At 34.1% G+C, this 27,366-nt stretch overlaps 2 protein-coding genes and 1 pseudogene across 5 annotated transcripts; 2 read left to right on the top strand and 1 right to left on the bottom strand.

Annotated features, from left to right (window-relative positions):
- Positions 1-3,703: 3,703 nt before the first annotated feature.
- On the top strand, positions 3,704-5,670 carry LOC138905559 (uncharacterized). The gene is made up of 4 exons (XM_070194082.1): positions 3,704-4,301; positions 4,456-4,570; positions 4,709-5,073; positions 5,174-5,670. The coding sequence occupies exons 1-4, from the start codon at positions 3,704-3,706 to the stop codon at positions 5,668-5,670; spliced, it is 1,575 nt and encodes a 524-aa protein (XP_070050183.1).
- A 498-nt stretch (positions 5,671-6,168) lies between these two features.
- Positions 6,169-14,131, top strand: LOC117278852 (phytolongin Phyl1.1-like; annotated as a pseudogene).
- A 200-nt stretch (positions 14,132-14,331) lies between these two features.
- On the bottom strand, positions 14,332-26,283 carry LOC104104632 (tRNA-specific adenosine deaminase TAD3). 4 transcript variants are annotated; one of them, XM_070196077.1, is made up of 13 exons: positions 25,758-26,283; positions 24,897-24,955; positions 23,976-23,988; positions 20,903-21,109; positions 20,740-20,791; positions 20,584-20,657; positions 20,092-20,213; positions 19,042-19,124; positions 18,827-18,926; positions 16,281-16,697; positions 15,673-15,776; positions 14,946-15,173; positions 14,332-14,679 (listed from the first exon to the last, which is right to left on the bottom strand). In XM_070196077.1, exons 4-12 carry the CDS (start codon positions 21,006-21,008, stop codon positions 14,999-15,001), a joined length of 1,233 nt encoding a protein of 410 aa, XP_070052178.1. In that variant the 5' UTR covers positions 21,009-21,109; positions 23,976-23,988; positions 24,897-24,955; positions 25,758-26,283; the 3' UTR covers positions 14,332-14,679; positions 14,946-14,998. The 4 variants fall into 4 exon arrangements, with proteins under 4 accessions (XP_070052178.1, XP_070052177.1, XP_009611066.1 ...); XM_070196076.1 differs by having other exon boundaries at positions 23,905-23,988; XM_009612771.4 differs by lacking the exon at positions 23,976-23,988.
- Between the last annotated feature and the right edge of the window lie 1,083 nt (positions 26,284-27,366).

A 27,366-nucleotide genomic window follows, 5' to 3' on the forward strand; every position in this document is an offset into this window, starting at 1 on the left:
AAAAGTTCAATTCATTTCCTAAAAGTTTAACCCATATACCCTAAACAATTCAGTTAATACCCTAAACAATTCAATTAACCTCACACAACATAAGCTCTATCCGAAAAGTTCAACACTTACCCCTAAAAATTTAATTCAAACCCTAAAAGTTCAATTCACAAGAATAAATCCTAAAAATACAATTCAATTCAAAGTTAAACATTCAATTCCTAACAAAACTACTCAGGTCAATACAAACTTAAACATTGAATTTACACCCTAGGTAATCAATTCAATTTTAACATGACCTAAACCCTAGATTTCAATAAAATTCAAATTTAAACAATCAATTTAAACAATAATTAACTAATTCATAACGAAATAACAAAATATTAAAATTATACAAACAATGTAAGTTCAAATCGAAACCTGGAATTTTTAGGAGGTGGAGGGGGAGCGGCAGTGGAGGCCGTAGCAACGGGCAGCGGCGGCGGCGACAGGGGGGCGACGTGGGGTGGGAAATAGGATTTGTGTGAGGGAAATAGAGAAGAAGTGGGGGAAGGGTGTTGTGTGTGTGTGTGTGTAAGGGAGAAGAGAGTGGGGAGTTAGAAAATTTTGAGAAGAGAGTAAGAGAAATGAGGGGGAAATCCCGTATTTGGGATCTGGAATTAGAATTACCGTCCAACTTTGGTCGGTAAAGTTGGTCGGTACACTAAGTGACCACGCGTTGACTGTGTTTGACCATTAACCAACCAACTTTGGTCGGTTATTTTTAAAAAAAAAAAAACTAAATTATTTTTTTGTGTTTTTATTTCTTAAAATATTACAAACTATAAAAAAAATTATTATAAACTATAAGCATTTATTTAATTCACATATATATATATATATATATATATATATATATATATATATATATATATATATATATATATATATATATATATTTACTATAAATAATTATAAATTATAAGCATAATCTTTATAAATAATTATATTAACTAATTACTTTTAATAAATTATAAGCATATATTTTATTCACACATATATATAATTAATCAATCATAATAAAAAAAATAAAGGTATATATATGAGACGTTTATTTTATTCGAATTCCACATTTCGTCTTATATATTCATTCATTTTATAACTAATTACAAATCACATAGATTAATAAATATCGGTCAAGACGTTTTACCTTTTGTATTCATCTATCTAAGTTAATTTTCCAAGTTATAATTAAGTATATGAGTAATTTCACACACACAAACACACACACACACATACATTATATTGTAATTGATGATCAATCACATACATTACTACGTACGAAAACTTTATCAATTGATGAATTGATAAACCAATATTATTCTATTTTAAATATGTTTAGTCGATTGTTATATTATTAACTCGTTTACTTAATGCTAATAACTTATTTTATTTCTTTAATTTGTGATCCATATATACATGTCAAAGATGTTTAGTATTAATTCTTCTATATTTCATTCATTCATCACTAATAATGCATGACATGGATTAATCGATATAGGTCGAGACGTTTTATTTTTAATATTCATCGATATAGGTCGAGACGTTTTATTTTTAATATTCATCGATGCATCTAAGTAAGTTATAAATCGATGAATCAATTTACAAATAGATATATTTGATGATGATCAATTATATATACTAATTAGATTATTGCTTCTTCACAAGTCTATCCCCAAAAGAACCCGACCATTGATCAATTATATATACTAATTAGATTATTGCTTCTTCACAAGTCTATCCCCAAAAGAACCCGACCATGTGGCCCTAGCGCTTCATGTTCTTAGATGTGGCTATACCTATATATACACACACACACACACACACACACACACACACACACACACACACACACACACACTCTCTTCGTAGTACTACTTTAATTATATATAGTTTGTTATAGTATATGTTAGTGTATTTATTATTTGTATTACAAAATAAAGTGTTAACGGATTATATTTATATTATTTAGATAGCAAATATTAATGTGATTCAAAAGTTTGACCATGTTTGACCTATGAACCGACCGAAGTTGGTCGGTTATTTTCCAGAAATTACATCTACCGACCAAAGTTGGTCGGTAAAATCTTTCCCTGCAATAACCGACCGACTTTGGTCGATAAATTTAACTATAAATTTTATAAAATATTTTAAATAATAATATAATTATTAAAATTTAAAATGTGGGTCCACATTACCGATCGATGTTGGTAATCAAAAATGTGTTTTGACTAAGCAAGTCTAACCATTGTGGTCAAATGTTTGACTAATATACCGACTAATTTCGGTCAGTATGTAATTTTAAAAAATATAAAATATTTTTTTGGTAGTTTTCGTCCATTGTGGACGGTATTTTGGTCGCTTTTGTGGACCGACCAACGTTGGTCGGTTTTCCTGGATTTCTAGTATTGTTCTAGATACGAGCAGAATGATTTAGTAGTAATAAATCTTGTATGTTGAGTGTAAAAATGAAGTGAAACATGATCTTTACAAACAGATTTGGCGACAAATACTTTCACAAACAGGTGAGTTGGAATTCACAACAGATAGGACTACTGACATGCTGAAATTTGCAACATCTTAATGAAATAGAGTGGAGAGTGTGGGGCTTATATTGAAGAAAACAAAAAGAAAAAGAAGAAAAATGGGATGGGAGGTGCCTAACTTTGTTGAAGAAAAATGGGATGGGAGGTGCCTAACTTTGTTGAAAAATTATAGGACTAAATCAACAACAAGCCATCTTCTTTGTAGTAGTTGGACGGCATCTCTTACTATAAATAGAGGCCTCCATTCTTCATTTCAATTACACACAAAAAAAACTAAGCAGAAAGAAAAGCAGTGAGAGTAATCCACAGATTATTGTTTGTGAGATAAATAGTGAGTGGTAGTAATATTATAGTGAGGTGTTTAAAATAAAGAGTGTTATTTCTTTCAAAATTATAGTAGTCTTTTGACACTACCAAGTTGTAATATTATAGCAGTATTATATTGCTCCGTTCGGGTATTGTATTTTACCCAATAAAAGATTTGGTGTTATTGTTACTCTCTTGTGTTATTATTTGCCGTGAATATTATTCTTGGGCGGGATTATTATTTTTTCAACAACGTGGTATCAGAGCCATGGCGAATAATGGTCCGCTATCTTTTCAGTACCCCCGTCTCACAAAAGATGATTATGAAAAATGGTGTCTACGTATGAAAGTCATTCTTGGCTCCCAGGATGTGTGGAAAATCGTAGATAGAGAGTATGTAAAACCCGATAATTGAAAGCTCTGCCTCAAAATGAAAAGGATGTCTTGGCAAAGACAAGGAAGAAGGATCAACAAGCCCTCACGCTCATCCACCAATGGTTGGATGATGCCATGTTTGAGAAGGTGGTAGATACTACCACCTCAAAGGAAGCTTGGGGGATTTTACAAAATTCTCTTCAAGGAGTTGACAAGGTGAGGAAGGTAAAACTTCAAACTTAAGGGCTGATTTTGAAGTTTTAAATATGAAAGAATCCGAATGCATTTCGGATTATTATTCAAAAGTAAAGGCTGTTGTAAATCAACTAAGAAGATACGGGGAGGACATAGAAGATGTCCGTGTGATAGAAAAGATCCTTCGCACTTTAACACCTAAATTTAATTTTGTGGTGTGTGCTATTGAAAAGTCTAAAGATTTAGACACTATGATGGTAGAGCAATTAGAGGGCTCTTTACATGCCCACGAAGAAAAGATCAAAAGGAGACAAGAAGTGTCATTGGAGCAACTTCTTAAAATTCGGGCATCCTTCAAAGATTATAGAGATGAAAAGAGCAATCAAGGGAATGGACGGGGACGAGGACATGGCGGTCATGGAAAAGGAAGAAGTAGTGGTAACAACTTCAACAATGAAGTTAAAACCCACCAGATATTCAGAGGTCATGGTCGTGGACATATAAGAGGAAGAGGAAGAGGACGTGGCTACTACCAAAAAAATAATGGAAAAAGGTATCACAAATCAAAAATTGAGTGTTATAATTGTCATAAATTTGGCCATTACTCTTGGGAATGTCGTAGCAATGTTGAAGAAAAAGCTAACCTTGTTGACGACAAGAAAGAAGAAGTTGCGTCAACGTTGTTGATGGCACTCAAGGAAGAAGACAGGGATGATTGCAGCTCGTGGTATTTGGACAATGGCGCAAGCAATCATATATGTGGATGCAAAGAGAAGTTTGTGGAGATCAATAAAACGGTGAGAGGTAATGTGTCCTTTGGAGATACATCAAAGATTCAAATCGAAGGGATAGGTACAATTCTGATCTCATGTAAAGATGGTAGTCACAAGCTAATTCAAGATGTTTATTATGTGCCAAAATTAAAAAAGTAATATTTTGATTTTGGGCCAACTTCTTGAAAAGGAATATGACATCCACATGAAAAATATGCATCTTTGGCTTATAGATTCAAGTGAAATTCTAATTGCTAAAGTGCATATGACAAAGAATAGATTATGTTCTCTTAATCTTAAGACAATTGATGCAAAGTGTTTGAAGGCTAATGTGCAAGATAAATCACGGTGTTCGCACATGCGATTTGGGCACTTGAATTTTGAAGCACTCAAATCAATGGGAGAAAAGAACATGGTGCATGTGATACCATCAATCAACCATCCCAATCAATTGTGCGAAGCTTGTCTTCTTGGAAAACATGCAAGGAGGAGTTTTCCAAAGGAGGCCATGTCAAGATCAACTAAACCACTTCAGCTTGTTCATACTGATGTGTGTGAACTAATCAATCCACCTTCCTTTGGTAAAAAAGTTATATCTTGTGTAGTTTATTTGAACAACGGGTCTCCAACAAGGAATGTTAGAGATCAAACCCCTCAAGAAGCATGGAGTGGAAGAAAGCCAAGTATCAAGCACTTGAGAATCTTTGGAAGCATAGCTTATGCTCATGTGCCACATCAAGGGAGAGCGAAGCTTGATGATCGAAGTGTCAAGTATGTGTTTGTTGGCTATGATATGAGTTCAAAAGGCTATAAGTTATACAAGCCAAGTAGCGGAAAGATGGTGGTGGGTGGTAAGTCGTGATGTTGAATTTGATGAAGAATTGACATGGAATTGGGAAGCTCAGGAAAAAACTTCATATGATTTTCTTCCATATTTTGGTGATGAAAAAGAACCAGAGACCGTGAAACTTGTGCAAGATACAACTCCACCTCCTTCTCCAACCAATGTTGCATCTCCTTCTTCTCAACAAATTTCAAATGAGCAACCGCAAAGGACAAGGAGCATTCATGAGCTCAATGATGGCACGAAAGAAGTTATTAATTTTGATTTTTTATATTGTCTCTTTGCTGATAGTGAACCAATGAACTTTGATGAAGCTGTTACAGACAAAAGGTTGAGACAAGCTATGGAGGAGGAGATCGAGTCAATAGAGAAGAACAACACTTGGGAGTTAACAACTCTTCCCAAGGGTCATCGCACAATTGGATTAAAATGGGTATACAAGACAAAGAAGAATGATGATGGAGATGTGGAGAGATACAAGGCACGACTTGTGGCTAAAGGCTACAAGCAAAGGCAAGACATTGACTATGAAGAAGTCTATGCACCTGTTGCCCGCATGGAGACGATTCGTTTGCTGATCTCTTTGGCGGTGCAAATGAAGTGAAAGATCAATCAACTAGATGTCAAGTCAGCCTTCTTGAATGGCTATCTTGAAGAAGAAGTCTATGTTGAACAACCATTGGGTTTCGTGGTCAAAAACCATGAAGATGAAGTGTTGCGGTTGAAGAAAGCTTTATATGGATTAAAGCAAGCCCCGCGAGCATGGAATAGTTGCATCGACAAGTATTTTCAAGACAATGGGTTTACTCGTTGTCTCCATGAATATGCTCTTTATCTTAAAGTTCATACTAATGGAGATATATTACTTGTTTGTCTTTATGTTGATGATCTTATTTTCACCGGTAATAACCTAAGTTTGTTTGAAGCTTTCTGGAAAGATATGTCCCATGAGTTTGAGATGACAGGCGTAGGGCTCATGTTATACTGCATGGGCCTAGAAGTAAACCAGATGGATGATGGAATTTTTATCTCTCAAGAAAGCTATACGAAGTAGATCTTGAAGAAGTTCAATATGCTCGATTGCAACCCTGTGAACACACCGATGGAAAGTGGGACAAAATTATCCAAGTTTGATAAAGGAGAAAATGTGGATCCCATATTTTTCAAAAGTCTTGTGGAAAGTTTGAGGTACTTGACTTGTACCAGGCCAGATATACTCTTTGCAGTTGGAGTAGTAAGCTGCTTCATAGAAGCTCCTACCTCCACCCATTTGAAAGTCACTAGAAGAATTCTTCGTTACCTAAAAGTTACGATTGACTTTGGGCTATTTTATTCTTCTTCTAGTGATTTCAACCTTATGAGATTTTGTGATAGTGATTATGCGGGAGATATTGATGATAGAAAAAGTACAATTAGTTTTGTGTTTTTCTTGGGTGATTCTGTTATTTTTTGGAGTTCAAAGAAACAATCCATAGTTACTCTCTCGACTTGTGAAGCCGAATATATAGCAGCAACATCATGTACCTGTCATACTATTTGACTAAGAAGATTATTGAAGGAGCTCAATTTGTCACAAATTGAAGCTACAGAGATTTGTATTGATAACAAATATGCATAAGCACTCGCCAAGAATCCGGTGTATCATGATCGAAGCAAGCATATAGATACAAGATATCACTTCATCAGAGAGTGCATCGCCTAGAAAGAAGTCAAGCTCAAATATGTAAAGTCTCATGATCAGGTTGCAGATATCTTTATAAAGCCTCTTAAGTTTGAGGATTTTCAGAGATTGAGATCAAGTCTTGAAATGAAAAAAAAAAATCAAAATTAAGGGAGAGATTTGTGGGGCTCATATTGAAGAAAACAAAAAGAAAAAGAAGAAAATGGGATGGGATGTGCCTAACTTTATTGAAGAAAAATGGGATGGAAGGTGCCTAACTTTGTTGAAAAATTATATGACTAAATCAACAAGAAGCCATCTTCTTTGTAGTAGTTGGACAGCATCTCTTACTATAAATAGAGGCCTCCATTCTTCATTTCAATTACACCAAAAAACGAGAGAAGCTAAGCAAAAAGAAAAGCAGTGAGAGTAATCCACAAATTGTTGTACGTGAGATAAATAGTGAGTGTAGTAATATTATAGTGAGGTGTTTAAAATAAAGAGTGTTATTTCTTTCAAAATTGTAGTAGTCTTTTGACACTACGAAATTGTAATATTATAGTAGTATTATATTGCTCCGCTCGGATATTGTATTTTACCCAATAAAAGATTTGGTGTTGTTATTACTCTCTTGTGTTATTATTTGCCGTGGATATTATTCCTGGGCCGGATTATTATTTTTCCCAACAGAGAGCATACTTTTCCGCGAAGCTATTCTTTCAGCTAAATATGGCACATCTATTGACAATACTTCCTAGCCATGAACTACAGTGAAAGATGAAATACATATGTGGATTTTGTGAGTTATTCAAACTTTCATTGCCTAGCTCAAAACACCCATCAAGATGGAAAGACTTGAATTGTATCGATCCTGTCAATGGAATCAGCATAGACGTCTTTAGGCATTACACTGCAAGTTCCGATATGGTTTCTCAGCTTTTTGGCTAAAAAATAATTAACTGGATAGTTTCATTTCCTATAGTTGCCTGATCTACAATCTATTTTTCTTTGACAGAGGTCCCTGTATTTATGTGTGGGTTAGCTATTGCAGTACTTGGATCCTCGTGTCATGCACCAACTGTGTTCTTGGCCAACTTCATTGCTACTCCAGTTGAGTTGAGGTACTGAACAGAGGGGCTTTGACTAGAAGTCTAGAATAGTTCTTATTTTTCTACAACCCCCCCCCCCCCCCACCCCCCACCCCCCAAAGTTTAAGTAGTTTGTTCCAAATCCATTTTAACGATTGAACAAATATCACCTGACCCTGAATTATGAGATATGGATTCCTATTACTTCCCTCCCTTTCAATTTATGTGGTAGTATTTGATGAAACACAATTTTTAAATTAAAGTGACATTTTGCATGAAAAGGTTTGGATAAGTGCCTTGCCACTTTGTCATGATTAAAAGGCTACTTTTATCCGATAAATAGCTCTTATCATTACATTTAACTGCTTTTCTGTTATTCTCCTTTTCTGACTAGCTGGGTTGTTATTTAAATTTTGATGTTCATGATCCCTCTCTCCTCTATGTTAGAGGAAGGTTTGTTTAATCCTGAGGAAACTTTCACATTGCTGAAATAATTTCTTAGCCAGTGCCTAGCATGACTCAACCAATTTGTATATCTGCTCATAAATAAATAATGTAGTAATATTGTCTTTTCTCTCAACATAATATTTATTTACCTTTTCCCTTATATTTTCCAATAGTCATTACGGGTAAAATTGAAAATTTAAAAGTTAAAATATCTCCAAATATAAAAAAGTATCATTCTTTTTTAAACAAACTAATGGAATAGAGGGAGTATATCTTTTAATATTTGGTTCTGCCAGAGCGAAGTTCTTGTTGCTCAGACTTCTTTTCACCATTTTCTGAGTAGATAGACACGAAGAGTTCTGTTGCATTTAAGAGATTAAGGAATAAAATAAGTCAATGCATATGTATCTGCACTGTCACACATTTTGCTTCTGTTTCACTATGCCTCATGTTTGAATAGAGCATCTGCAAATATCTGTTTGCTGTTCTTCTTTTATATACTCCGTAAAAATGCAAGACGTTCTTTTCATGTATATGAATTTTCTACCCATGTGAGCAACCACATAAATTGCAGGAGAGATTTTTGTCTTTTCTGTTTATAAAACTTGATGTGGCAATGAAGCAATTTCAGCTCTTAACTATCAAACAGAATACAAATCTAAGCATTCAACTTAAGGAAACAAAAAATATGAGCATTGACATTCTTATGTAGGTTCTTTTGTATGCTCCTTGTACATGGAGTTAGTACCTGTTTGTCAATAAAATTTGCATGACAAAGAAGTAATGGGGACAAAATGCACAGACCTTATTATTTGGCTTGGGCGGAGGGATCATTATTCCTGCCTGTGATGTTTACAAGGGGTATGATCAACTTCTGTTCTCAAAAGTCTGAACCTGTGATGACTTCTTCAGCAGGATGTTCTTGGCGGATTCCGTTATCTCTTCTCTTCTTTTTAGATAAGGCAGGAAAAAGATGTTCTTCTTCTGCTGATTTACAATTTCTGAACTTATGAACTATTTTACAGTTGTTGGGCTGGCTTGTTGCTACACCATCCTGGCAGGGCTTTATGTACTGTTTTTACCATGTTTCACATTGTTGGTTTGTAAATTCAGTAGCGGTCAACCAATCAAAATCAATAGTATTTCTTCAAGTCTGAAGAAGATTGTTTCTTCAAGCCCAAAAAAGGCTGTTCAACCCCTTACAGAAGTCAGGGTTAAAGTGAGGAATGTATAATGTTCTTTGAAACTAATGTATTAGCTTCTCTTTAGTAGTTCTTGTAATGGAACATCAAGAATTCGGGCATTTCTGTACATGTATCAAGTTTAAAATTCCAGTCTCAGAGGAATTGGCATTGAAAACTGTTACCAGTGATATTGAAATTATGGTGTCTATTTTGGTTATCCTACTACAGTAAGCAAGTATTTTCTGTAAATTTAGCAATATATTTAACGAGCATTTCTTGCAATCTATATAATATTTAAAACTACCCTCTATAGCCCCTCAAAATTTTAATAGCCCATATTTTTTTTAACTTACATGAAATGGCCCTTCGGCCCAAACATTTTATATTTAATAGCCCGATATGTCTATTTTGTATATTTTTTGTATAATGATAGTGTATTTTGTATATTTTTTGTATAGTGACAGTCTATTGTATATAAATTATACAGTGACAGACTATTTTGTATATTTTTTGTATAGTGACAGTCTATTTTGTATATATGTTGTATAGTGACAGTCTATTTATTATATTTTTTATAGTAAGAGTCTATTTTCCATACTTCTATGCTAAGTATTGACTTTAAACACTGTTCAAACTTAAACGTATCTTTTTCTTTTTTGACTCTTCAAAAATCTAACCCAATCACAGAAATACCCAAATAATCTCCATAACATTGGACCTTCAAGAATCGATCAGCAACCAAACAGGCGTATCCTTAAACGCAAAACAAAAGAAGCCACAATCAAACTCAACGCAAAACACAAGAAGTCACATCGTCTATTCCACTATGCACTATAAATCCTCTTTTTTCTTTTGGGTAAAGTGGGATTGGAGAATGAGCTTCGACTAATAATGAAGAATCACAGTACATCTCCCGCAGAATTACAATGTTAACTAAAGGGGACAACAACATGGTCTTTTTCCTTCGTTGATCCAATAGTGTTGGGTCTAATCGCAACGAGTTCAAATGGTCCGACCCGTGACCAGTTGCTCGTTTTCCTCAAATCCAAATCTGCCGATGAACTCAACTCTCTTTCTTCTCAGCTTGTTGATGTTGTGGCTAGCCACTAGAATTACTTTTGGGTTATAAAATGTATATTGCAATTTTGGGCTACCGGGTGATATATGTTTGGGCCGATGGGTTATAAATGAATTTTGCTCAAAAAAGATATGTCAAGAAACTATAATGTTTCGCAACTTCTTTTTACCTGTTTTGAATTTGTTAAAGAAAGAATTACTACATGAAAATACAGTTGACCCAACATTATAACCAATGTTGGCCCATAATTATAAATCTTAACCTACTTCGTATATATCTTGAAAGCAGGGGCGGACCCATGTGGAGAGGTAAGGGGTCACTGGTATCCTATAGGCTCGGAAAAAACCATGTATATATTACTGTATATACGTCGAGGACTCCTATAATAATTTAATTGTGCCCCCAAAACAACAAAATGCCCCTTGGTTGCACTGGTTCCGCAGGCTGCTTAGTTCCATTCTCTCACTGTCAGACCCAGGATTGAGACCCAACACCAGCATTACTTCACCATTTCTTTCTTTTTGCCTTTTTTTAATTGAACGACCAGCATTACTTCACCATTTCTTTCTTTTTTTTCCTTTTTTAATTGAACGACAGTTTAGTACTCCATATTTAGTAATCAACTTGGCTTATTTATTTTTTAATTCAAACCTTAATTTAGTACTAGTACATAGAAGTCACTTAGTTTAATTTTTTTCTTTTAAAATCTCTCCATCTAAGCTCCAAAACTCAACTTCTCTTCACGATTAGTTATTTGTATCTTCTACACAAAATACTCAAAAAATCTATTGTAGATACATCTTTCTAGACTTTGAAAAGTTAATAAAGAGACAAAAATAATGATTAAAGACAGTAGGAAAGGGGGATAAAATATTTCATTAACTAGTTTTATTAGTCAATAATCTTTATCTCTAACTAATTTTTATTATTATTTCATTTAGAAAAAATAAAAACAACTAAAACCCTTCTCCCTTCAACGGTTTAGTACTAGTACATAGAAGTCACTTAGTTTAATTTTTTTCTTTTAAAATCTCTCCATCTAAGCTCCAAAACTCAACTTCTCTTCACGATTAGTTCTTTGTATCTTCCACACAAAATACTCAAAACTCTATGGGAGATACATCTTTCTAGACTTTGAAAAGTTAATAAAGAGACACAAAAATAATGATTAAAGACAGTAGAAAAAGGGGATAAAATATTTCATTAACTAGTTTCATTAGTCAATAATCTTTATATTTAATCAATTTTTATTATTATTTCATTTAGAAAAAATAGAGACAACTAAAACTTTCTCCCTTCAATATTTACTTAGGCAAAGTAGCAAGTATTCATTTATTCTGGGACTTCGATTGAGGCTTTTTGGATTGCTTACAGACTTTTATTAGTCATGATTTTAAGTTTTTTTATGTTTTTGAACATTCTTTCAGCCACGAACTCATAATTACTAAGTATTCAAAGAGTTGCACGCCAAACTTTATTGTAACTAATGTTATTTTCATATTTACGTTAAAGATAATAAGGCCCCGCGACGTTCAAATCCTGGGTCCGCCTCTGCTTGAAAGTGCTTCCGCTGGCGTTGATAGAAAATTCAATTTTCGATCGATGAGTGTCAAAATTTGGACTTGAAGTTTTTCGAAATCATGATTGTTTGTTGGATGAATACATCTGGGTTTTGTACTACAATTGGTCTATTGTTGTGGCGAGACTCAGAACACTATTGAAGGATACTCGAAGTTCAACTCAGATCTGGATAACCTTACTCTAAAACGACTAGGTGAAGTTAAAAATTATTGAAAAAGCTTGTAGTAACTTGAATCAAGAGTGCTAAGTTGATTGGCATAGCTACGCCGAGTTGCTACGGCCGGCATTTACCGACAAACTTCAAACAAGACTGACATTTATGTGTAGGAAAAACCTTAATACCACTAGATTATAAAGCTTTGGTTTTAGGCTGGCATTAGGTATTAATTTTCAAACAAGACTGCAATTCGAATTTGATCTAAAATAGGTTAAGAAACCTTTCTTTGTTGTCAATTTGATGTCAACCTCTTTATTTTCTAAGTAAGATTTACATATTCAGAATTTCATTAAAAAAAAAAAGTTCTATCTATTCTAAAAAGACTTATGGACGAGAATTGTATTATCTAATTTTTTTCTTAATCGGATATTGATTTCTTAATTATAGATTCACCAACTCCATTACAACACGATAAATCTTGTCTAGATGGATCAAATCCAAGGCAGTATACTATTGCTCAGTATCAAAAGGGGGTCGAATTCTGTATTCATATATTTTGGAAAAAACACCTCCTTATCATAAGTGGTATTTTCAGACCATGGCTAAAAAGACTTTTGGGTTTTTGATGGAAGAAGGGTATGTTTATTTTGCTATTGCGGACGAGGGTCTTGGTAACGGTGAAGTTGTTCGGTTTCTAGAGCAATTGAGGGACGAATTCAGAAAGGTAGCTAGAAAGGGTTCTGGCCGGAGTATGTCGAATCTGAACTCACTTTGCTTACAAGAACAACTAGTTCCTGTTATTCGACATTTGATTACTTCGTTGGAGCATGTATCTGAATGGCCAGCAGATACTCCTCCACAGCACGGTGGCAACAATGCCAATGAACAATTTGAGGGGAGTGGATCTTCGACTAGTAGACAAGACAAGAAGAAAATGATGGTGCAAGAGTTCTTCCTCCGATCCACCTATGGTACAAAAGGAGTTTGGCTTGGTGAGGACTAGATCAGGCTCTCAAAACTAAGGAGGTGGTAAGGATTGTTCTTGCCATTGATGCTGCGGTATGTCTTGTGCTGTTTGTGATTTGGTTAGTTATATGTCAAGGTACAAAGTGCCTTCCCCGAGGTCATTGTTCAAAGTTTTGAAACTACTCCAGCCACATTACTGAAGAAGATGGATAATGAATTTCACAGCTTCTATGCGTATGTCAGAGTATAAATTTCTTTGCACTTTATATAGGATTGCATCAGTATAAATTGCTGTAGGAAATCTATAAGCACACGGGATTCATTTGGTTGAGCCTAGTGAAACTTTTTCCTGGTAGAAAGAATGTAATTTTACCTATTGGTATCTAGGAAAATGAAGATTGACTGTTAGTAGAGTTAGGTAAAAAAATTTGAACTTACTTGAGCAACTCTTCTGTAAGAAAACATCCCTAGGCTTTTCACCTTTTTTAAGATCCAAGCTTGAACTTGTTGTGCACTCACATAGTGTTAATCTTGCTCCTATGAATAAAAGTAGTATTCATGATTAGACTGATGTCATTGCCCATTTGTCACTGCAATACCTCATAGGTTCGCTGCAATTATTTTGGGCTAATAATAGAGAGATGGAGCATTCCGCAGTACATGAAATCCAACACAGGTGGAAAATCTGATTCCAAGATGGATTTCGAAACCACTGACCATACTCTACATTCAGGACCTGCGCTGACTTGATGTTATTCAAGAGTTACCAGTTGTGCTTTAAGGAAAAAATTTTACGAGATAATCCAATGTAAGCTAGAGGTATCAATTATGTGCTTGTAATCTTGGTTAATAGCCTGAGTATCATATACATCTCCTTTGATGTCCTAGGATGGGGAACTGCTCCAAATTTAACTGGACTAAGGATTGAATGTACTGTCCATTAAATCAATTAATTGACAGAAGCTTCAAAAAAAAAAAAGTCATCCGATTATGCCAGGCAACATTGATTTGCTGTCAGGTGATGATTTTGGCATTCGTCAATTACAGGAATTGTCTCAAAGGAACCATTTGCATGACGAATCAATGATCTTCAGACCTTGTCCCTTGAGAATTTTTGCAAACTTATTATAGATGATTTCAAAGTCAAAAATAAATCTGTCATCTCTCTGGTTGGCAACGGAGATACAGAGTGATATAGTACTAATGCACATTAATGTTAACAGTTTTCTCGGAAAAGATAACAAACTCAGGATACACCAGCTCTGTGAATATGAAAAAAGAATAGTTACAACAGCTGTCAAATTCCAAGACTTAGCTTGTCCACCCTGATGCGAATTAGCTCACACTTAAGGATAGATTACTCTTGCGAACTTAGCAGAATAACCAATAAGGGGAACAGATCATCAGCAACTAGGCAAATATTTAGTTGTCGGTGTAACTTGAATTGTGAACCTGAGAGAGCAAAAAGGTAGCTTAAGTACACAAAAAACAACAGCATATGGCTTATAAAGGGTATCATGGAGACCCACAGCCTATTTTGTGGCTAATGAAATGGGCAGCTCCCTATATAAAGGATTGCAAATTTAACACTTAAAGCTCTAGTTAATACTAAACACTTTTAGTACTTATACGTCAAAAAGAAGACCGAATGTACATGTACCAAGGAGAAGTATCCACATTAACTATTATCCGACTTAACTAAGTCTCAAAGACCTAACCTCTTCAAAAGCTGATTAGTGTTTGCTTCAACCACACCCAGCAGTTTTTGCATCTAGACTTTATTCCTGAGCAACTCCTCAGGCAAAACAACCCTGAAAACAGCATAATGGTGATTCAAGCTCCTCTCCCCTTGCAATCTGTGAACACTTCCTAGTGCACCAGCATTGGAATTTGGGAAGGAAAAAAATATCCGTCTAACTCTTTGATGGACAAGAGCCATTGCACACCTAATACAGCAAGACAACAGGATAGTGAAGTTGAGATCAGTTAAATATCTACAAATATGAACTTGTATGCTAACTTCCAGAATACCATCTGAGATTAGGTTTTGATCAAATTTCCATATGATACTCCCCATGAATGCTCAAGGAAGAAGCCCTATCCTGAAAAATATTGATTGGACCTACTTCCTCTATAGTATAAAGATATTATTTTTCTTGTTTCAGGGTAAAACTCTACTCTCTGCTTTTGGTGTGTTTTCAAAAACCTATCCCCCTCTTATCTGAGTGAGCCAAGTGTTTGTCCTTCATTCTCTGTCTGGCACCTCTATAATCTTTTGGAATGACTGGCATACTCTCTCAATTAAGAATTTAACCAAAGCTACCACCAACCAACAGTTCACCGCAGAATTCAACAAGCACAGACCTTTGATGGGTGGAACTACCCAATTGAAGCTAAGCAAGAAAAAAAAACTAGTAAAACAGCAGTTAAATCATGTGAACTTACATTGCACATGGCTCCCAAGCCAGGTAAATGTCACATCCAGTGCATAGATAAGGTCTGACTGATTCAGAACTATGGTCATTACTTTGGAAGTCAGAGTCCGTGATCTGAAAAGGCATATTATGATATATTGTTCATCAAAAAGTTGACATGTGATTCAAGAGAGAAAAAAAAATTATATGTTTTGGAAATGACAAAAAAGGAAATTATTGATGACAAAGGATGAATAGAAATCATTTTTCTAACATAACAGCTAAAGAGACAATATGGTAAAAGCTTTTTTCTTTTTTGAAAAATCAAGTTCATTTCATTGCTAACGCGTCATGATAGTGTCAAAAGTAAATATAACGCGAGCGATATCATCTCTTGGAAAAAATATTTGATATCATCACTCTTGAAATTATTTGAGTTGTCTAAAATCCTCAAGAAACAACAGTAGACAAAAAATGTTAGCAGGGCCCTAGGCGCCGCAAGAGCAGTATTTCTTCCTGTAGAAGGAAGGGAGAATTTAGCAGACACAGCTGCTGGGAATCAAGCAGTCAACATATTATTGAAGTGATATAACAAAGACAAAGGATAAAAGGCATGTCGCTTAAATCTGTTGGACTTACCTTCTGTCTTTTCGAAGGAGACAGTGTGCAATCCTCCTTGATAGAGTCCTCCCCATTAAGTTTGTAGTCAGGAAAAAGTTGTCTATCCCTGGCAGAAGAATGCTCGATAACTACAATAGCAGCATGACGCAAAGGATGCCAGCAACCAGAGTTTGGACTTAACGATTGCACAGCCCATCGCCAAGGATGTAGACAAGCAACATTACTAATTACACGTTCAAATTCACCAATTGAACTGTCCAAAAGTGATGTTTGCTGGTTTTCCAAGTTAGAGGAATTGAGGTTTTCGGGATAGTCAGAGCAGCTACCTTCCTTGCTGACCTCATTTGCAGGACTTGCTGAGGATATTACCTGGTCACAAGCACTTGCAATCACCTGCTTAGTTGAAGGATCTACAATAACAGCAGCATTGACCACCTGCAGAGAAAGTTCAAGTAAAAGTAAATACTGCACGTATGAGACATGTTTACAAGAGCATACTTCCTTTCTAAATGACTGGAAACAATATAAACATAGCCTTCACAGTTATTAAGGACCGAATAATAGAAAATTGGCAAAAACATACACTGCCACAATCAGACATCAGCCATACAATCAGAAACCATCAGCCTAAGGCTGGGTGAAAACTAAAAGATTACAGAGGTAGAAGGGTTAACCATATATTAATAACTATTACCTGCAAACTCATACAGTACATCGAAACTTGGAAGGATAACTGCATGCTTTTTTTATAACCGAAAAATTCCCGAAGGCCAATGGTGTGTAGGCCGAAACTCGCTAGATGGGCCGGCCCCTCTACCCTTCTCTACTTAAATACCAGGCTTCTGTTTGTGGCAGGGTTCAAATCCGTGACATGTGTCTAATCCACATATCACGCGTTGTGCTCTTACCACAAGACCAAATATCTGGGAACGAAGGATAGCTGCATGCTTATGTCAAGATAAACTAAAACTTTCGCATTTGTCCCAAAGTATGTGAAAAGATTTTCTTTTAGCTCGTGTTAGATAAGGACATGCATTCTCTGAATTACAAGCACTTCATTTGCAATATTGATTCATCGACCAACTTTAGACAATTGTCTTAATTTGCAAATCAGGTGTATCCAGGAGTAACTTGGACCCAACCTTATGCATTTCCTCTCCTTGAAGCACCTGCTTTCTCTCGGACTAGTGCACGATCTACTTTACTTCGGCACTCATCATACCTTCCTTCCTCCTAAGAAAGCCATATGTTTACCATATCCTCTAGCTAATTTACCCATATCCAACTGGCCAAACCGTCATTCTTCCGTCTCATGGGTCTTACGCCTCTTGAAAAATGGCACTACCCAGTTACCCAAATAGCCCTGCCAGTTCGAAATCATCCTCTTGAGGCAGTCTCACAAACATAAGTTTGACAGGATGGTATAACTTCCCCTCAACGGGGAAACCCCCTTGAGCAAAAGAGGGAAATGACCGTAGGCGCACGAGAGCAAGGATTCACGTTGCATGAAACACTTCTTCTCAAACATTCAAAACCCAAAAGCATTGAATGTAAGATGAAGTAGGGTAATGCCTTCATCTACACTCTAGACAAGGCCAAAATCCCTCCTACAGCAAGTTCAGTAAGTCCATTTCTATTATTTAACGAGGAGCACAATAATATAAAAGCAACTCAAAAGGCAAACAACTTCTAGTCCAGCTGATCCGGCGGACCAAAATACATCCTATTGAAGCCTAATATCACAAATATAAACATGATTGAGTAATAAATTTACCTTCATGAAAATCTTCGTACGACGTATACAAAACTATGTAAAATTTGCAGAAGAGAAGGGAGAACAGCAAGATGGAAAATAAAAAGAGAGAGGATAACTAGTGGTGCAAAGAAAAACTTATTTATCTCTCCTCTTCCTTCCCTTTTCTACAGCTAAATCAAACAAGGGTAAAGAAAACTTTATAATCCTCTCTCCCTTTCTCTTCCTTTTACTAGTTCCGAATTGTGGTCTAGTTCCTAAACATTCGGAGCCTTTCGGGATACTCAAGACTTTGTTCTTCTCTTCACTTTCCTAGTTGCCAAACAAAGCATTCATCATTCTCATTTTCAGATATAAACATTGCCACTGCTTCCATTCATTTATGCTTGAAATTTTCTTCTAAATGAAGTAGCTGGTAGAACAGTAGAATCAAGAATGCATAAGGAAATTAGAAATATAAACCACATGGTCTATTTGCCTTGAACTATTGAAACTATTTCTGGTTGTCTAAAAAAGTGATCATTAGTAATTTGATTAAGATAATCACTTTTTTATTGGTAAAATTAAGATGATTGCTTTTTTTAATAAGGAAGATAATCGCTTTAATTAAGTAATAGCGGCTAAATAGCTCTAAAATATGATTTCTTTTAATCAATTGGAAAACACTAATTGGGATTAAAGGCATTGATCCAATCCAAACAAAAGGACCCTGAATCTATTTGTCTTTTTCTTGGGTAGACGGGAAATAGACACCAGCATATGTATAGGAAAAATGTTGGAATAAGTATTGGAGAAAATGGTAAATAGGTACCTGACCAACACAAGATGTGGCCAAATCAATGGCATGTCTCATGAAGCTGAAAACTGATTGTGACTCCTCTTCAGTAAATCCAGTTATGCCACTGATGTTGCTGTAATTGGGGGGGGGGAAAGAAAAAAGGTCAGGTCAGTTGCAAATTAAGCTAGCCCTACTGCCTTAGGAGATGCACACATGGGCAGAATTCTCCCCTTTTTCTTTCCACTTACTAGGTTGGCGGATGATAGGAAGAAGGCCAGAGCTTGCACTGTTCACCCCATTCCTCTTTTGATGTTGCAGCATATTTGCATACCTGCAAAAAGCTGATTTAAATGCAGAAATATAGAGTTTTTGCAGCTAAAGGAACATAATACATTTAAGATAAAAGATAACAAGCAATAAGTAAATTGGAACAACGAAAACACCAACATAAAAGTTGTGTTTACACATTATATAAGCAAAGAATCTAGAGTATTTCTTCCCTTTGTTGTAACTATGAACACTTTAGATTCACTCCCGTCAGTACAAAAGATATGAATAAAGCAACATCTTGAAGAGTTTTGCAAAATATCAGATAAATTTATCCATCAGTAAAAAATGAAAGTCTTCCTTTTTAGAGGAAACTAAATTTCCACATGACTAATCAATACCAATATTGATATTAGAAATTTCAAGAACTTGAAAAACAGATTGAAAGAGAACGTTGACTCAATTCCACATTGTCCTCATTATATGCCACGCCACTTGCTTTCTAGACAAAGATTGTCTATTTTACCACAATTTCTAAGAATTTGCCAATATTTGGAAACAATTTTTAACTTTCATCAATCCCTTGCATTTTAATTTCCTAGTTATGTGAATCTCTATATCTTACTTCCGAAAAACGATTATATCGTGTTAAATCACAAACACAGGGGTTCATTTTCAATGAGGAAGTCAGATATCCTAAAAACATGAACATATCGGAACTTGAAAATTAAAGTGTCACATACAGAAATAGAGTTAGCGCTAAATATTCATTTTTTTCTAGAATTACAGAGGCAAATTAACAAATTTGACATGCCACAGGAATATAAGAATCAGACTATATTTTTAGTCCACTTAAGCACATTGGTTTCACTAGAGAAATGCAGTCTAACTACGTAGTATCTAGGCTTTCTAGCCATCGCTCGAGTATCATGTAATCATTGTTCAGGTCGACAGAGGACAATGGTGTTATGTAACTACTTATATCAAACATCAACTAAATTTTGGAACTATAAGATAAAAAGATGACCCACTTTTGCAATGAAAGTACTCAACTGGTATGATTTGACAAGCTCGAGAATCTCATATGGCATGGCATCCACCTCGCCATCATTTTCAACAGCCATAGATAAAAGCAAACATAATTGAAGTTTTCCTGTAAAATGAAAAACAAAAAGACCCTACCGTCACCACAATATATTCACCGTCTTTAGGCCAACAGGAGAAGCCATCTATACTGGCATAAAAATTTAGTATTTGAAAAACCAAACACAGATGCAGAAGCTTATTACGCTTCCTTCAATAATAACAATGCAAACCCAGCAGCAAGCAATATAAGCTTAATATCTTTAATGGACTTCTCTAAAACATATCCCTCATTTAGCTAATTATCGGAAAGGATAAGCTTGACAAATTCAACCATGGGAAACGGCACAATACAATACATAAGATGCAGAATAGAGAAGAGTTTTAGTGATAAGCAGCCTATAAACAGTAAATAAGCTCAGGATGAGATAGTAAATGACCTCCATCAATGCACTTCTTTTGCACGCGCTTCACATGCCGTAAATTTTCCAATGGTGCAATTTGATTTAACTTCCTGATTAAAGTAAAATGCGAACTTTCTCTGAGGACTCTAAAAATCAATTAACCAAATAAAAGGGAGGACATGAAATTCAAACCTGACTAGAGTATTGGCATCTTTAGGTTCAATCACAGCAGCATAAACTTTTACTTTAAGAAGAAAAAAAAGAGGGATTAGAATTAAAGCATTAAGAAAATGGGAGCGTTACAATTTGCTATAAGAAAAAGAAAAAAAAAGGAATTTGAAGAATGTGAAAAAACCAGTGGGTTGGAGGTGAGGCAAAAAGGGTGGCTTTTCAGGTATGTGTATGATTTGTGGAGTTACACTCTCTGTATTTGCAAGTATATCTTCATCCTTATTCTTCATTCTTGTCGTTGTATAACTTCTAAAAGTGTTGTCTTTGCTGCAATACGGGTACCGCCGGTGGCTCTGTTCATAAAAAGAGGTCTGGCGTTCGGCGCTTGTTACTGTTTAAAGGAGCAATGAAGTGAGGTTTCTTGTAAGCTTTGAATTACTTTGGAGTAAATATTTACGGGTTGTAATGTGCACAGTACAGTGTGACTTAGGAGTGTTTAGACAAAACTTTCAAAAGAAAGTTGGTATATAGGGTTTGTATAATGTGTGGCTAAAGGGGTGTCCATGTTTTTGAGAAAACCGACCAAATCGGTGAAATCGAACCGTACCAAATGGATTATTAGGTTCCTTTTAATAAAATCTAATAGAGTATGTTTCAGTATATATTTTATGATTTTTACCTTCCTATACTATATATGAAATTTTATTACCCATCCTAATCAAGTTTTAACTCAATTACATGGCATATACAACTTAGCAATTATATACAATTAGTATTAATGAGTATCCCTTTATATTAGAAATTGAATAGGGAAATATTTATTTCCCATCCCTGCTCTCTCTCTCTCTCTCCGTCTCTCTTTCTCTCTCTCCTTATTTATTCTTTCTCCAATTTTCTCCCTTAGTTTTCTCTGCTTTTTAAAATCCTCTCTTTTTTCATGGAATTCATCAATGAATTTCAATTGTTTCAATATAGTGTTTTAACTTAGCAATTTCCTTTCATGTTGCACAATAGGTGTTTGAATTGAAATTCTCAATCAATAAATTTTGAAGGTAATTGATTATCCACCATTGACAGCCGTTAAAAAGCTTAAAAGCTTTGAATTCGAATTTGGGTTTTCAAAAACTATTAGATTGGGTGTTGTTACAAACAATTGAAAATCTTCTTTGGAGTTTATATCTCAATTTTGAGGGTGTTTGGTGAAGATTAGACTTAATTTTGGAATTTTAGTTGAATTTCAGATTGAAACTCGAAAAAGTCCGAGGAGAAGGAGAAGGAGAAATTATATTAAAGTTGTATGTAAATTGTATTTAAATTGTATTCTGTTGTAATTACATATTTTTTTATTTTCATATTGTATGAAAGTTGAAAAATACTTGTACAATGTATGAATCGTTGTATGAAATTTGTATTTAAGTTAGAAATACTATTTTTTTACATAAAGTTATTGATATGTATCAAAATTGTATTAAGAGAGAGAGTTTTGATTAGAATTTCGTAGAGGAAGAACACACCACTTACAAAATATATACAAATCATATACAAAAATATATACAAAAGACATTATATAAAATTTGTATGAAAATTAAGTTGTATGATTTAACTGAGTAGAAATGATGTATGAAAGTTGTAGATAAGCTGTAAATAAGTTGTATGCTATATAATTAGTTGTATGAAATTTATTTTTAGTTTGTATGTTGTTGTAGATATTCAAATTTGCATTAAATTTGCACGAATTTTATTTTTTATTTGTATGTTGATGTACGAAATTGACAACCTCTCCATGTTGTGATGGAATTGGAAATGAGGTGAAGCAAAGTAATGGATTTATTTCAACTAAATGCTCTGTGCAAAAAGCAACACAAATACCTAGTAAAAGCTAGAGATAGAAATGGAAGGGCAGTCAGTTTGTCGGATAAGCATGGTTCTGAATTATTACATGTTAGAAATCTTTTATGTGTTGTCGCTTCTATACCGCTTTTAATTATTTTAAACAATTATGAAATTTATTTAAACAAGTCGTGGTGTCACGCACTCGTTTTTTGTACATATTGTGAACCACGTCACGTGAAACGCACCCGCAATTTACAACATGTTTATTATTATCATTCGAAGTTATGGTCAAGTCGCGTGAAACGCGCACTTGAGGGGATTTACGTATCGCGACCATGCCACGGGAACCGTACCCATGGCCACAATGATTTATTATTTGCGCCTAAAGCAAACTACGGTGTTCAAGTAATTTTGCTGGATTTAAGATTGTAGCAAGTCCAAGAGTTTATGGACATGCGTTTATTGAAATAAAAGAGCTTATTGCTTTCGAAATGATTGTTTGCGTCTATTACTAATTCATTTGATACAAAAGTTTGACTTTTCTTTATTTAATTTCAATATGGCCTAAGTCTTACACCTACTGTCCAGACATACACATATGTATATATAATATACTAGTTCTAGAATACGTGCATTGCACGTGAATTCTACGTCTATCAATAAGAAAGTGTATAGAATATAAAATAAAAATGAATTATGTATAGTCGCAATTGATATCGAGGTAAATGCGACATTCATTTAAATAGAAAAGTCAGTGTTACTACATTATGCAATAGCTAAATTTAAAGTAACTTACTGCATGCAAAGATGAAGACTTTAGGTAAGTTCATAATATAGTATTTACAATTTTATATATTTATAAATAATACTTAATATGTTATGTTGTTGTATCAGATCTAATATCTCTTTACAAACAATATTTATTGGTGTATGTTCATTTTTTTGCCACTTCAACTGTAGTTATAATCAATAAATCCTTATTCATGAAATTGATATACCCTTGAAAGTGCAACATATGAGAAAACATGTTGCAGAAAGTACAATCCAACATTAGGATCGTTTGACCATGTAGTTTATTTTATTATATACTTTATTTGTTGTCATCCAAAAGCATAATTGTGTCAGAGATGATTTATATATATATATATATATATATATATATATATATATATATATATATATATATATGTCAAATAGTTCTTAATGTGATTTCTATAATAATGCTTATTATTGGAAGGAATATTTGTTTGCTGATACATGCTTAGTATTTTAGCCGAATGTTAGTGAAATATTTTTTTTTTACAATATATTCACGACTTGAAAATTCACAAATTCTCGATCTATTTCTTTTACCTATGTGGAGTCTCTTATTAGTTGAACTGGTAGTGTATCAAGGTCATACAAAGTCTACTAAAGCTACTCACCCAACCCATCAGCCTGTTAGAAAAGTAGAAGAAATTTTTAGTATGCATAAAAAATGCATCTCAATTACTAAGTATAAAATTAGGGAATTCACGAAGATAAATAATTTTCAAATAAGAACAAATGTAAAATTATTAAGTGCTCAATATGAATTCCTAATCGTACTCGTTCTAGATATGAGTTTATTAGAATAATAGAAAATTTGTCTTCTAAATAAGAGTTCGGAATTATCATGTAATTGATGAATGCATAATTCAATTATCAGCAACTCGCAATAGCATTATCAGGTTTCCTTCTCTTGGTTTTTATCAAATTTCTTTTGTCTCTTGTCTAGTGAAAGCACAGTAATTGTCCCTGCTACCAAAAGTGGTAAATGAAATCTATTTTGAAATTTTATACATATATCCATCATCAACGCCTAAAAGTAGTTCAAGTTCCTACCAAAAGTTTGAATTAAGTTCAGGATCATACCAAAAATTTGAAATCTTTTAGATAGTTTTGCACAAGGACAATATGAACTGCTTTCTTCTTTCTACTTTTATTTGCTTTGTCGGCAAGTTATTGTTGTAGCTTCCTCCATTGCAATAAATTTTCAAAACTATGTTGATTAATCAAGATGGATTAAAGACCAACATAAAAGAATAATATAATATTAAAATCCATTAAACATAATTAAAGAATAACTACATATAAAAATTAATCAAGCTTTTGCATTTACGGAAAAAATCTTCTGCACTCATTATTCTTTAATGAAATATAAACTTGTTTGCATCAATCTGCAATTTATGCAATTTACAACATAAAAGAAAAATATAATATTAAAATATCATCGAACCTAGTTAAAGAAGAACTATATATCAAAATTAATCAAGCTTGTGCAATCACGAAAAAATAATCTTCTTCGACCATGAAATATTACTAACCTGTTTGCATCAATCTGCCATTTATGCGGTTTGCAACACTAATTGAAACTTATGAATACCTACACACAAAAAAGATACACGTAAAAGTCTTAAACCAAAAAAAAAAAAAAATTAAAGAATCCTAAACATAAAAAAAGCCACACATAAAGGATCCTATCCTAAAAAAAGAGAAGAGAAAACTAAAGACTCCTAATAAACCTAAATATACAGCACCAATGTATTCGGCTGTTAAAACTAAAAGACTCCTAAACCTAAATACAACTTCATAAATAGTCGACAGTTTTTGGTTTTTCCCAAAAACAAAAATTTAGTACTAATTACAATTGCAATTATATCCAACTTAAAACACACCTACTAAGGATAAAAAAGGCGAATAATATTTCGATAGGGGCTTCGTACTTTTAATATAGTATAGATAGATATAGATATAGATCCATGTCCCATTATTGACTAGCTGTAATTTTAAAGGCAGCTCCACTATCACAAAATAATTTTCAAACAAGTACCCTTCTGTCACTACTATTATCTTTACATTTCAACTAACAAACAAAAGAGGGGAACAAAAAAATCAAATCATAAATTATTAAAGCATTTCCTAAACAACTATGCACAGTATTCGAAACTTCAAATCCAAAGACACCGAAGTTTCAAACCAAAAGAAACATACCAGCACATACAAGATTATTAATACGGCCACAATTGATTCAAGCATAATCTCAAAGCTAGTACAAAATAAACTGTAAGATGAAGATCCAACTTTAGGAGTGTAAGAAATGGACTACCAAATAAATATATTTTTAACATTAAGCATCAGTTAAGGAAAAAATAAAGAATCGCAACAAAGAGAGGAATAAGAATGACCTTTTAGAGCAACTATTTTTTAGATTAAAGGGAGCAGAACCTCCATGGAAGGTATACAACCAACGATCTACAGCTGAGAGATCCAAAGGAATTAACCAAATAAAGGCCTTGAAAATGAAAGGAAGGAGCTCAGCTATAGTTGGAGTGCAATGACAGCTAATTTCAGCTCCAAACAACTCTTAGAACGCCCAGAAATTGAAGATTAAACACCTCACTTCCAAGCAAGATTCAAACACAGATTTGCTTTCCTTTCTTCAATGAAAATTTCTCCAGGTCTTTGCTATTTTAGTTTTCTTCCCTTTTTTTTTAGATTTCAGAGGAGGATTTTTTTTTTTAATTTCAGCCGTTTTAGTGTGTGTGAGCATATGTAGAAGTGTGGGTGAATTGAGAGTCTGTTACGAGAATGAAGCTTCTGCCCGTAAGAATCAATGAGAATGCCGAGAGAGCTTCCAAAAGAGAGTGAGTGTGCTGGCTCTCTATTTCGTGTGTGTACATCAAAATGTGTTCCCCTTTTCAGATCTATCTTCCGTCTGTTAGGGTTAGAGAATTAATGGTCTGTGCTAAAATATTTGGGCTGGTGCGAGACAAATGGGCTACTCGAAATTGCTTTGGCCCAATTTCAATATAAGACCCAACAAACAGCCTTTCTTTTTCTTGTCTTAATATTTTCTAAATTAACCAATCTAATCTAATTCTAATTAAAACTAACTTTGCAAAATTAACCTAATTATCTATTTTCCTAATTGATCAATTATTTAACTAATTAACTCATTAATTAAAACTAAAATGCAAAACAAGGCAAAACAAACTAATGTATTTTTGTATTTAATAATGCAATCAATCATAAACTAATGTTAATAATGCAAGTAAAAATCTAAGAATACAAAAGGCAAAAGAGAAAATATTTTTTTTATCATTTTCATGATTTGAAATGCTACTAAAATATGCTAAAAGTGTAAATAAATGCCAAAAAACTAAAAATAAAATTCTTAAAATTCTACAAAAGTAATTAAACTATTTTTGACTTTTTTTATGAGCGATTTTATACGTCGGGCAAAAATTACGTGCTCTTACCAGTATAGATAGCTTCTCCCGTTGGCCTAAAGACGGTGAATATATTGTGGTGACGGTAGGGTCTTTTTGTTTTTCATTTTACGGGAAAACTTCAATTATGTTTGCTTTTATCAATGGCCGTTGAAAATGATGGGGAAGTGGATGCCATGCCATATGAGATTCTCGAGCTTGTCAAATCATACTAGTTGAGTACTTTAATTACAAAAGTGGGTCATCCTTTTATCTTATAGTTCCAGAATTTAGTTGATGTTTGATATCACGTCTCGAGCCATGGTCGAAAGAACAGGAAAATGATTTGAGTTGGTCCTCCATCAAGTTAGCGGTAGAAATTTCTTTGTGTGGGGCTTTGTTGCCCTTTGCAAGTAGAATTGGAGTTCATCAATATTTCTGCTACTGGGTTGTTGATGCTCTCCTAGTGTAGACCAAATTAAATAATCTTTAACACCATCATTATCCCCCATAACACCGGATGCAGATGTAGAAACTGAGCTTGAAGGAATATTTGCATTTGTATTTACAATAGAAAAGGCATCAA

This window comes from Nicotiana tomentosiformis, chromosome 2, assembly GCF_000390325.3.
Source record: "Nicotiana tomentosiformis chromosome 2, ASM39032v3, whole genome shotgun sequence".
NCBI classification, from domain to species: Eukaryota; Viridiplantae; Streptophyta; class Magnoliopsida; order Solanales; family Solanaceae; genus Nicotiana; species Nicotiana tomentosiformis.

Excerpts from the sequence above, each read along its gene's own strand:
- LOC138905559 (XM_070194082.1), top strand. The coding sequence starts at position 3,704 with ATGGTAGAGCAATTAGAGGGCTCTTTACATGCCCACGAAGAAAAGATC. Across the intron at positions 4,302-4,455 it reads GATTCAAATCGAAGGGATAG|ATTCAAGTGAAATTCTAATT; the intron begins GTACAATTCTGA and ends TTTGGCTTATAG. Across the intron at positions 5,074-5,173 it reads CGGAAAGATGGTGGTGGGTG|AACCAGAGACCGTGAAACTT; the intron begins GTAAGTCGTGAT and ends GTGATGAAAAAG.
- LOC104104632 (XM_009612771.4), bottom strand. Across the intron at positions 15,777-16,280 it reads CTCCTTCGAAAAGACAGAAG|ATCACGGACTCTGACTTCCA; the intron begins GTAAGTCCAACA and ends ATGCCTTTTCAG. Across the intron at positions 15,174-15,672 it reads GCTTGGGAGCCATGTGCAAT|GTGTGCAATGGCTCTTGTCC; the intron begins GTAAGTTCACAT and ends TTGCTGTATTAG.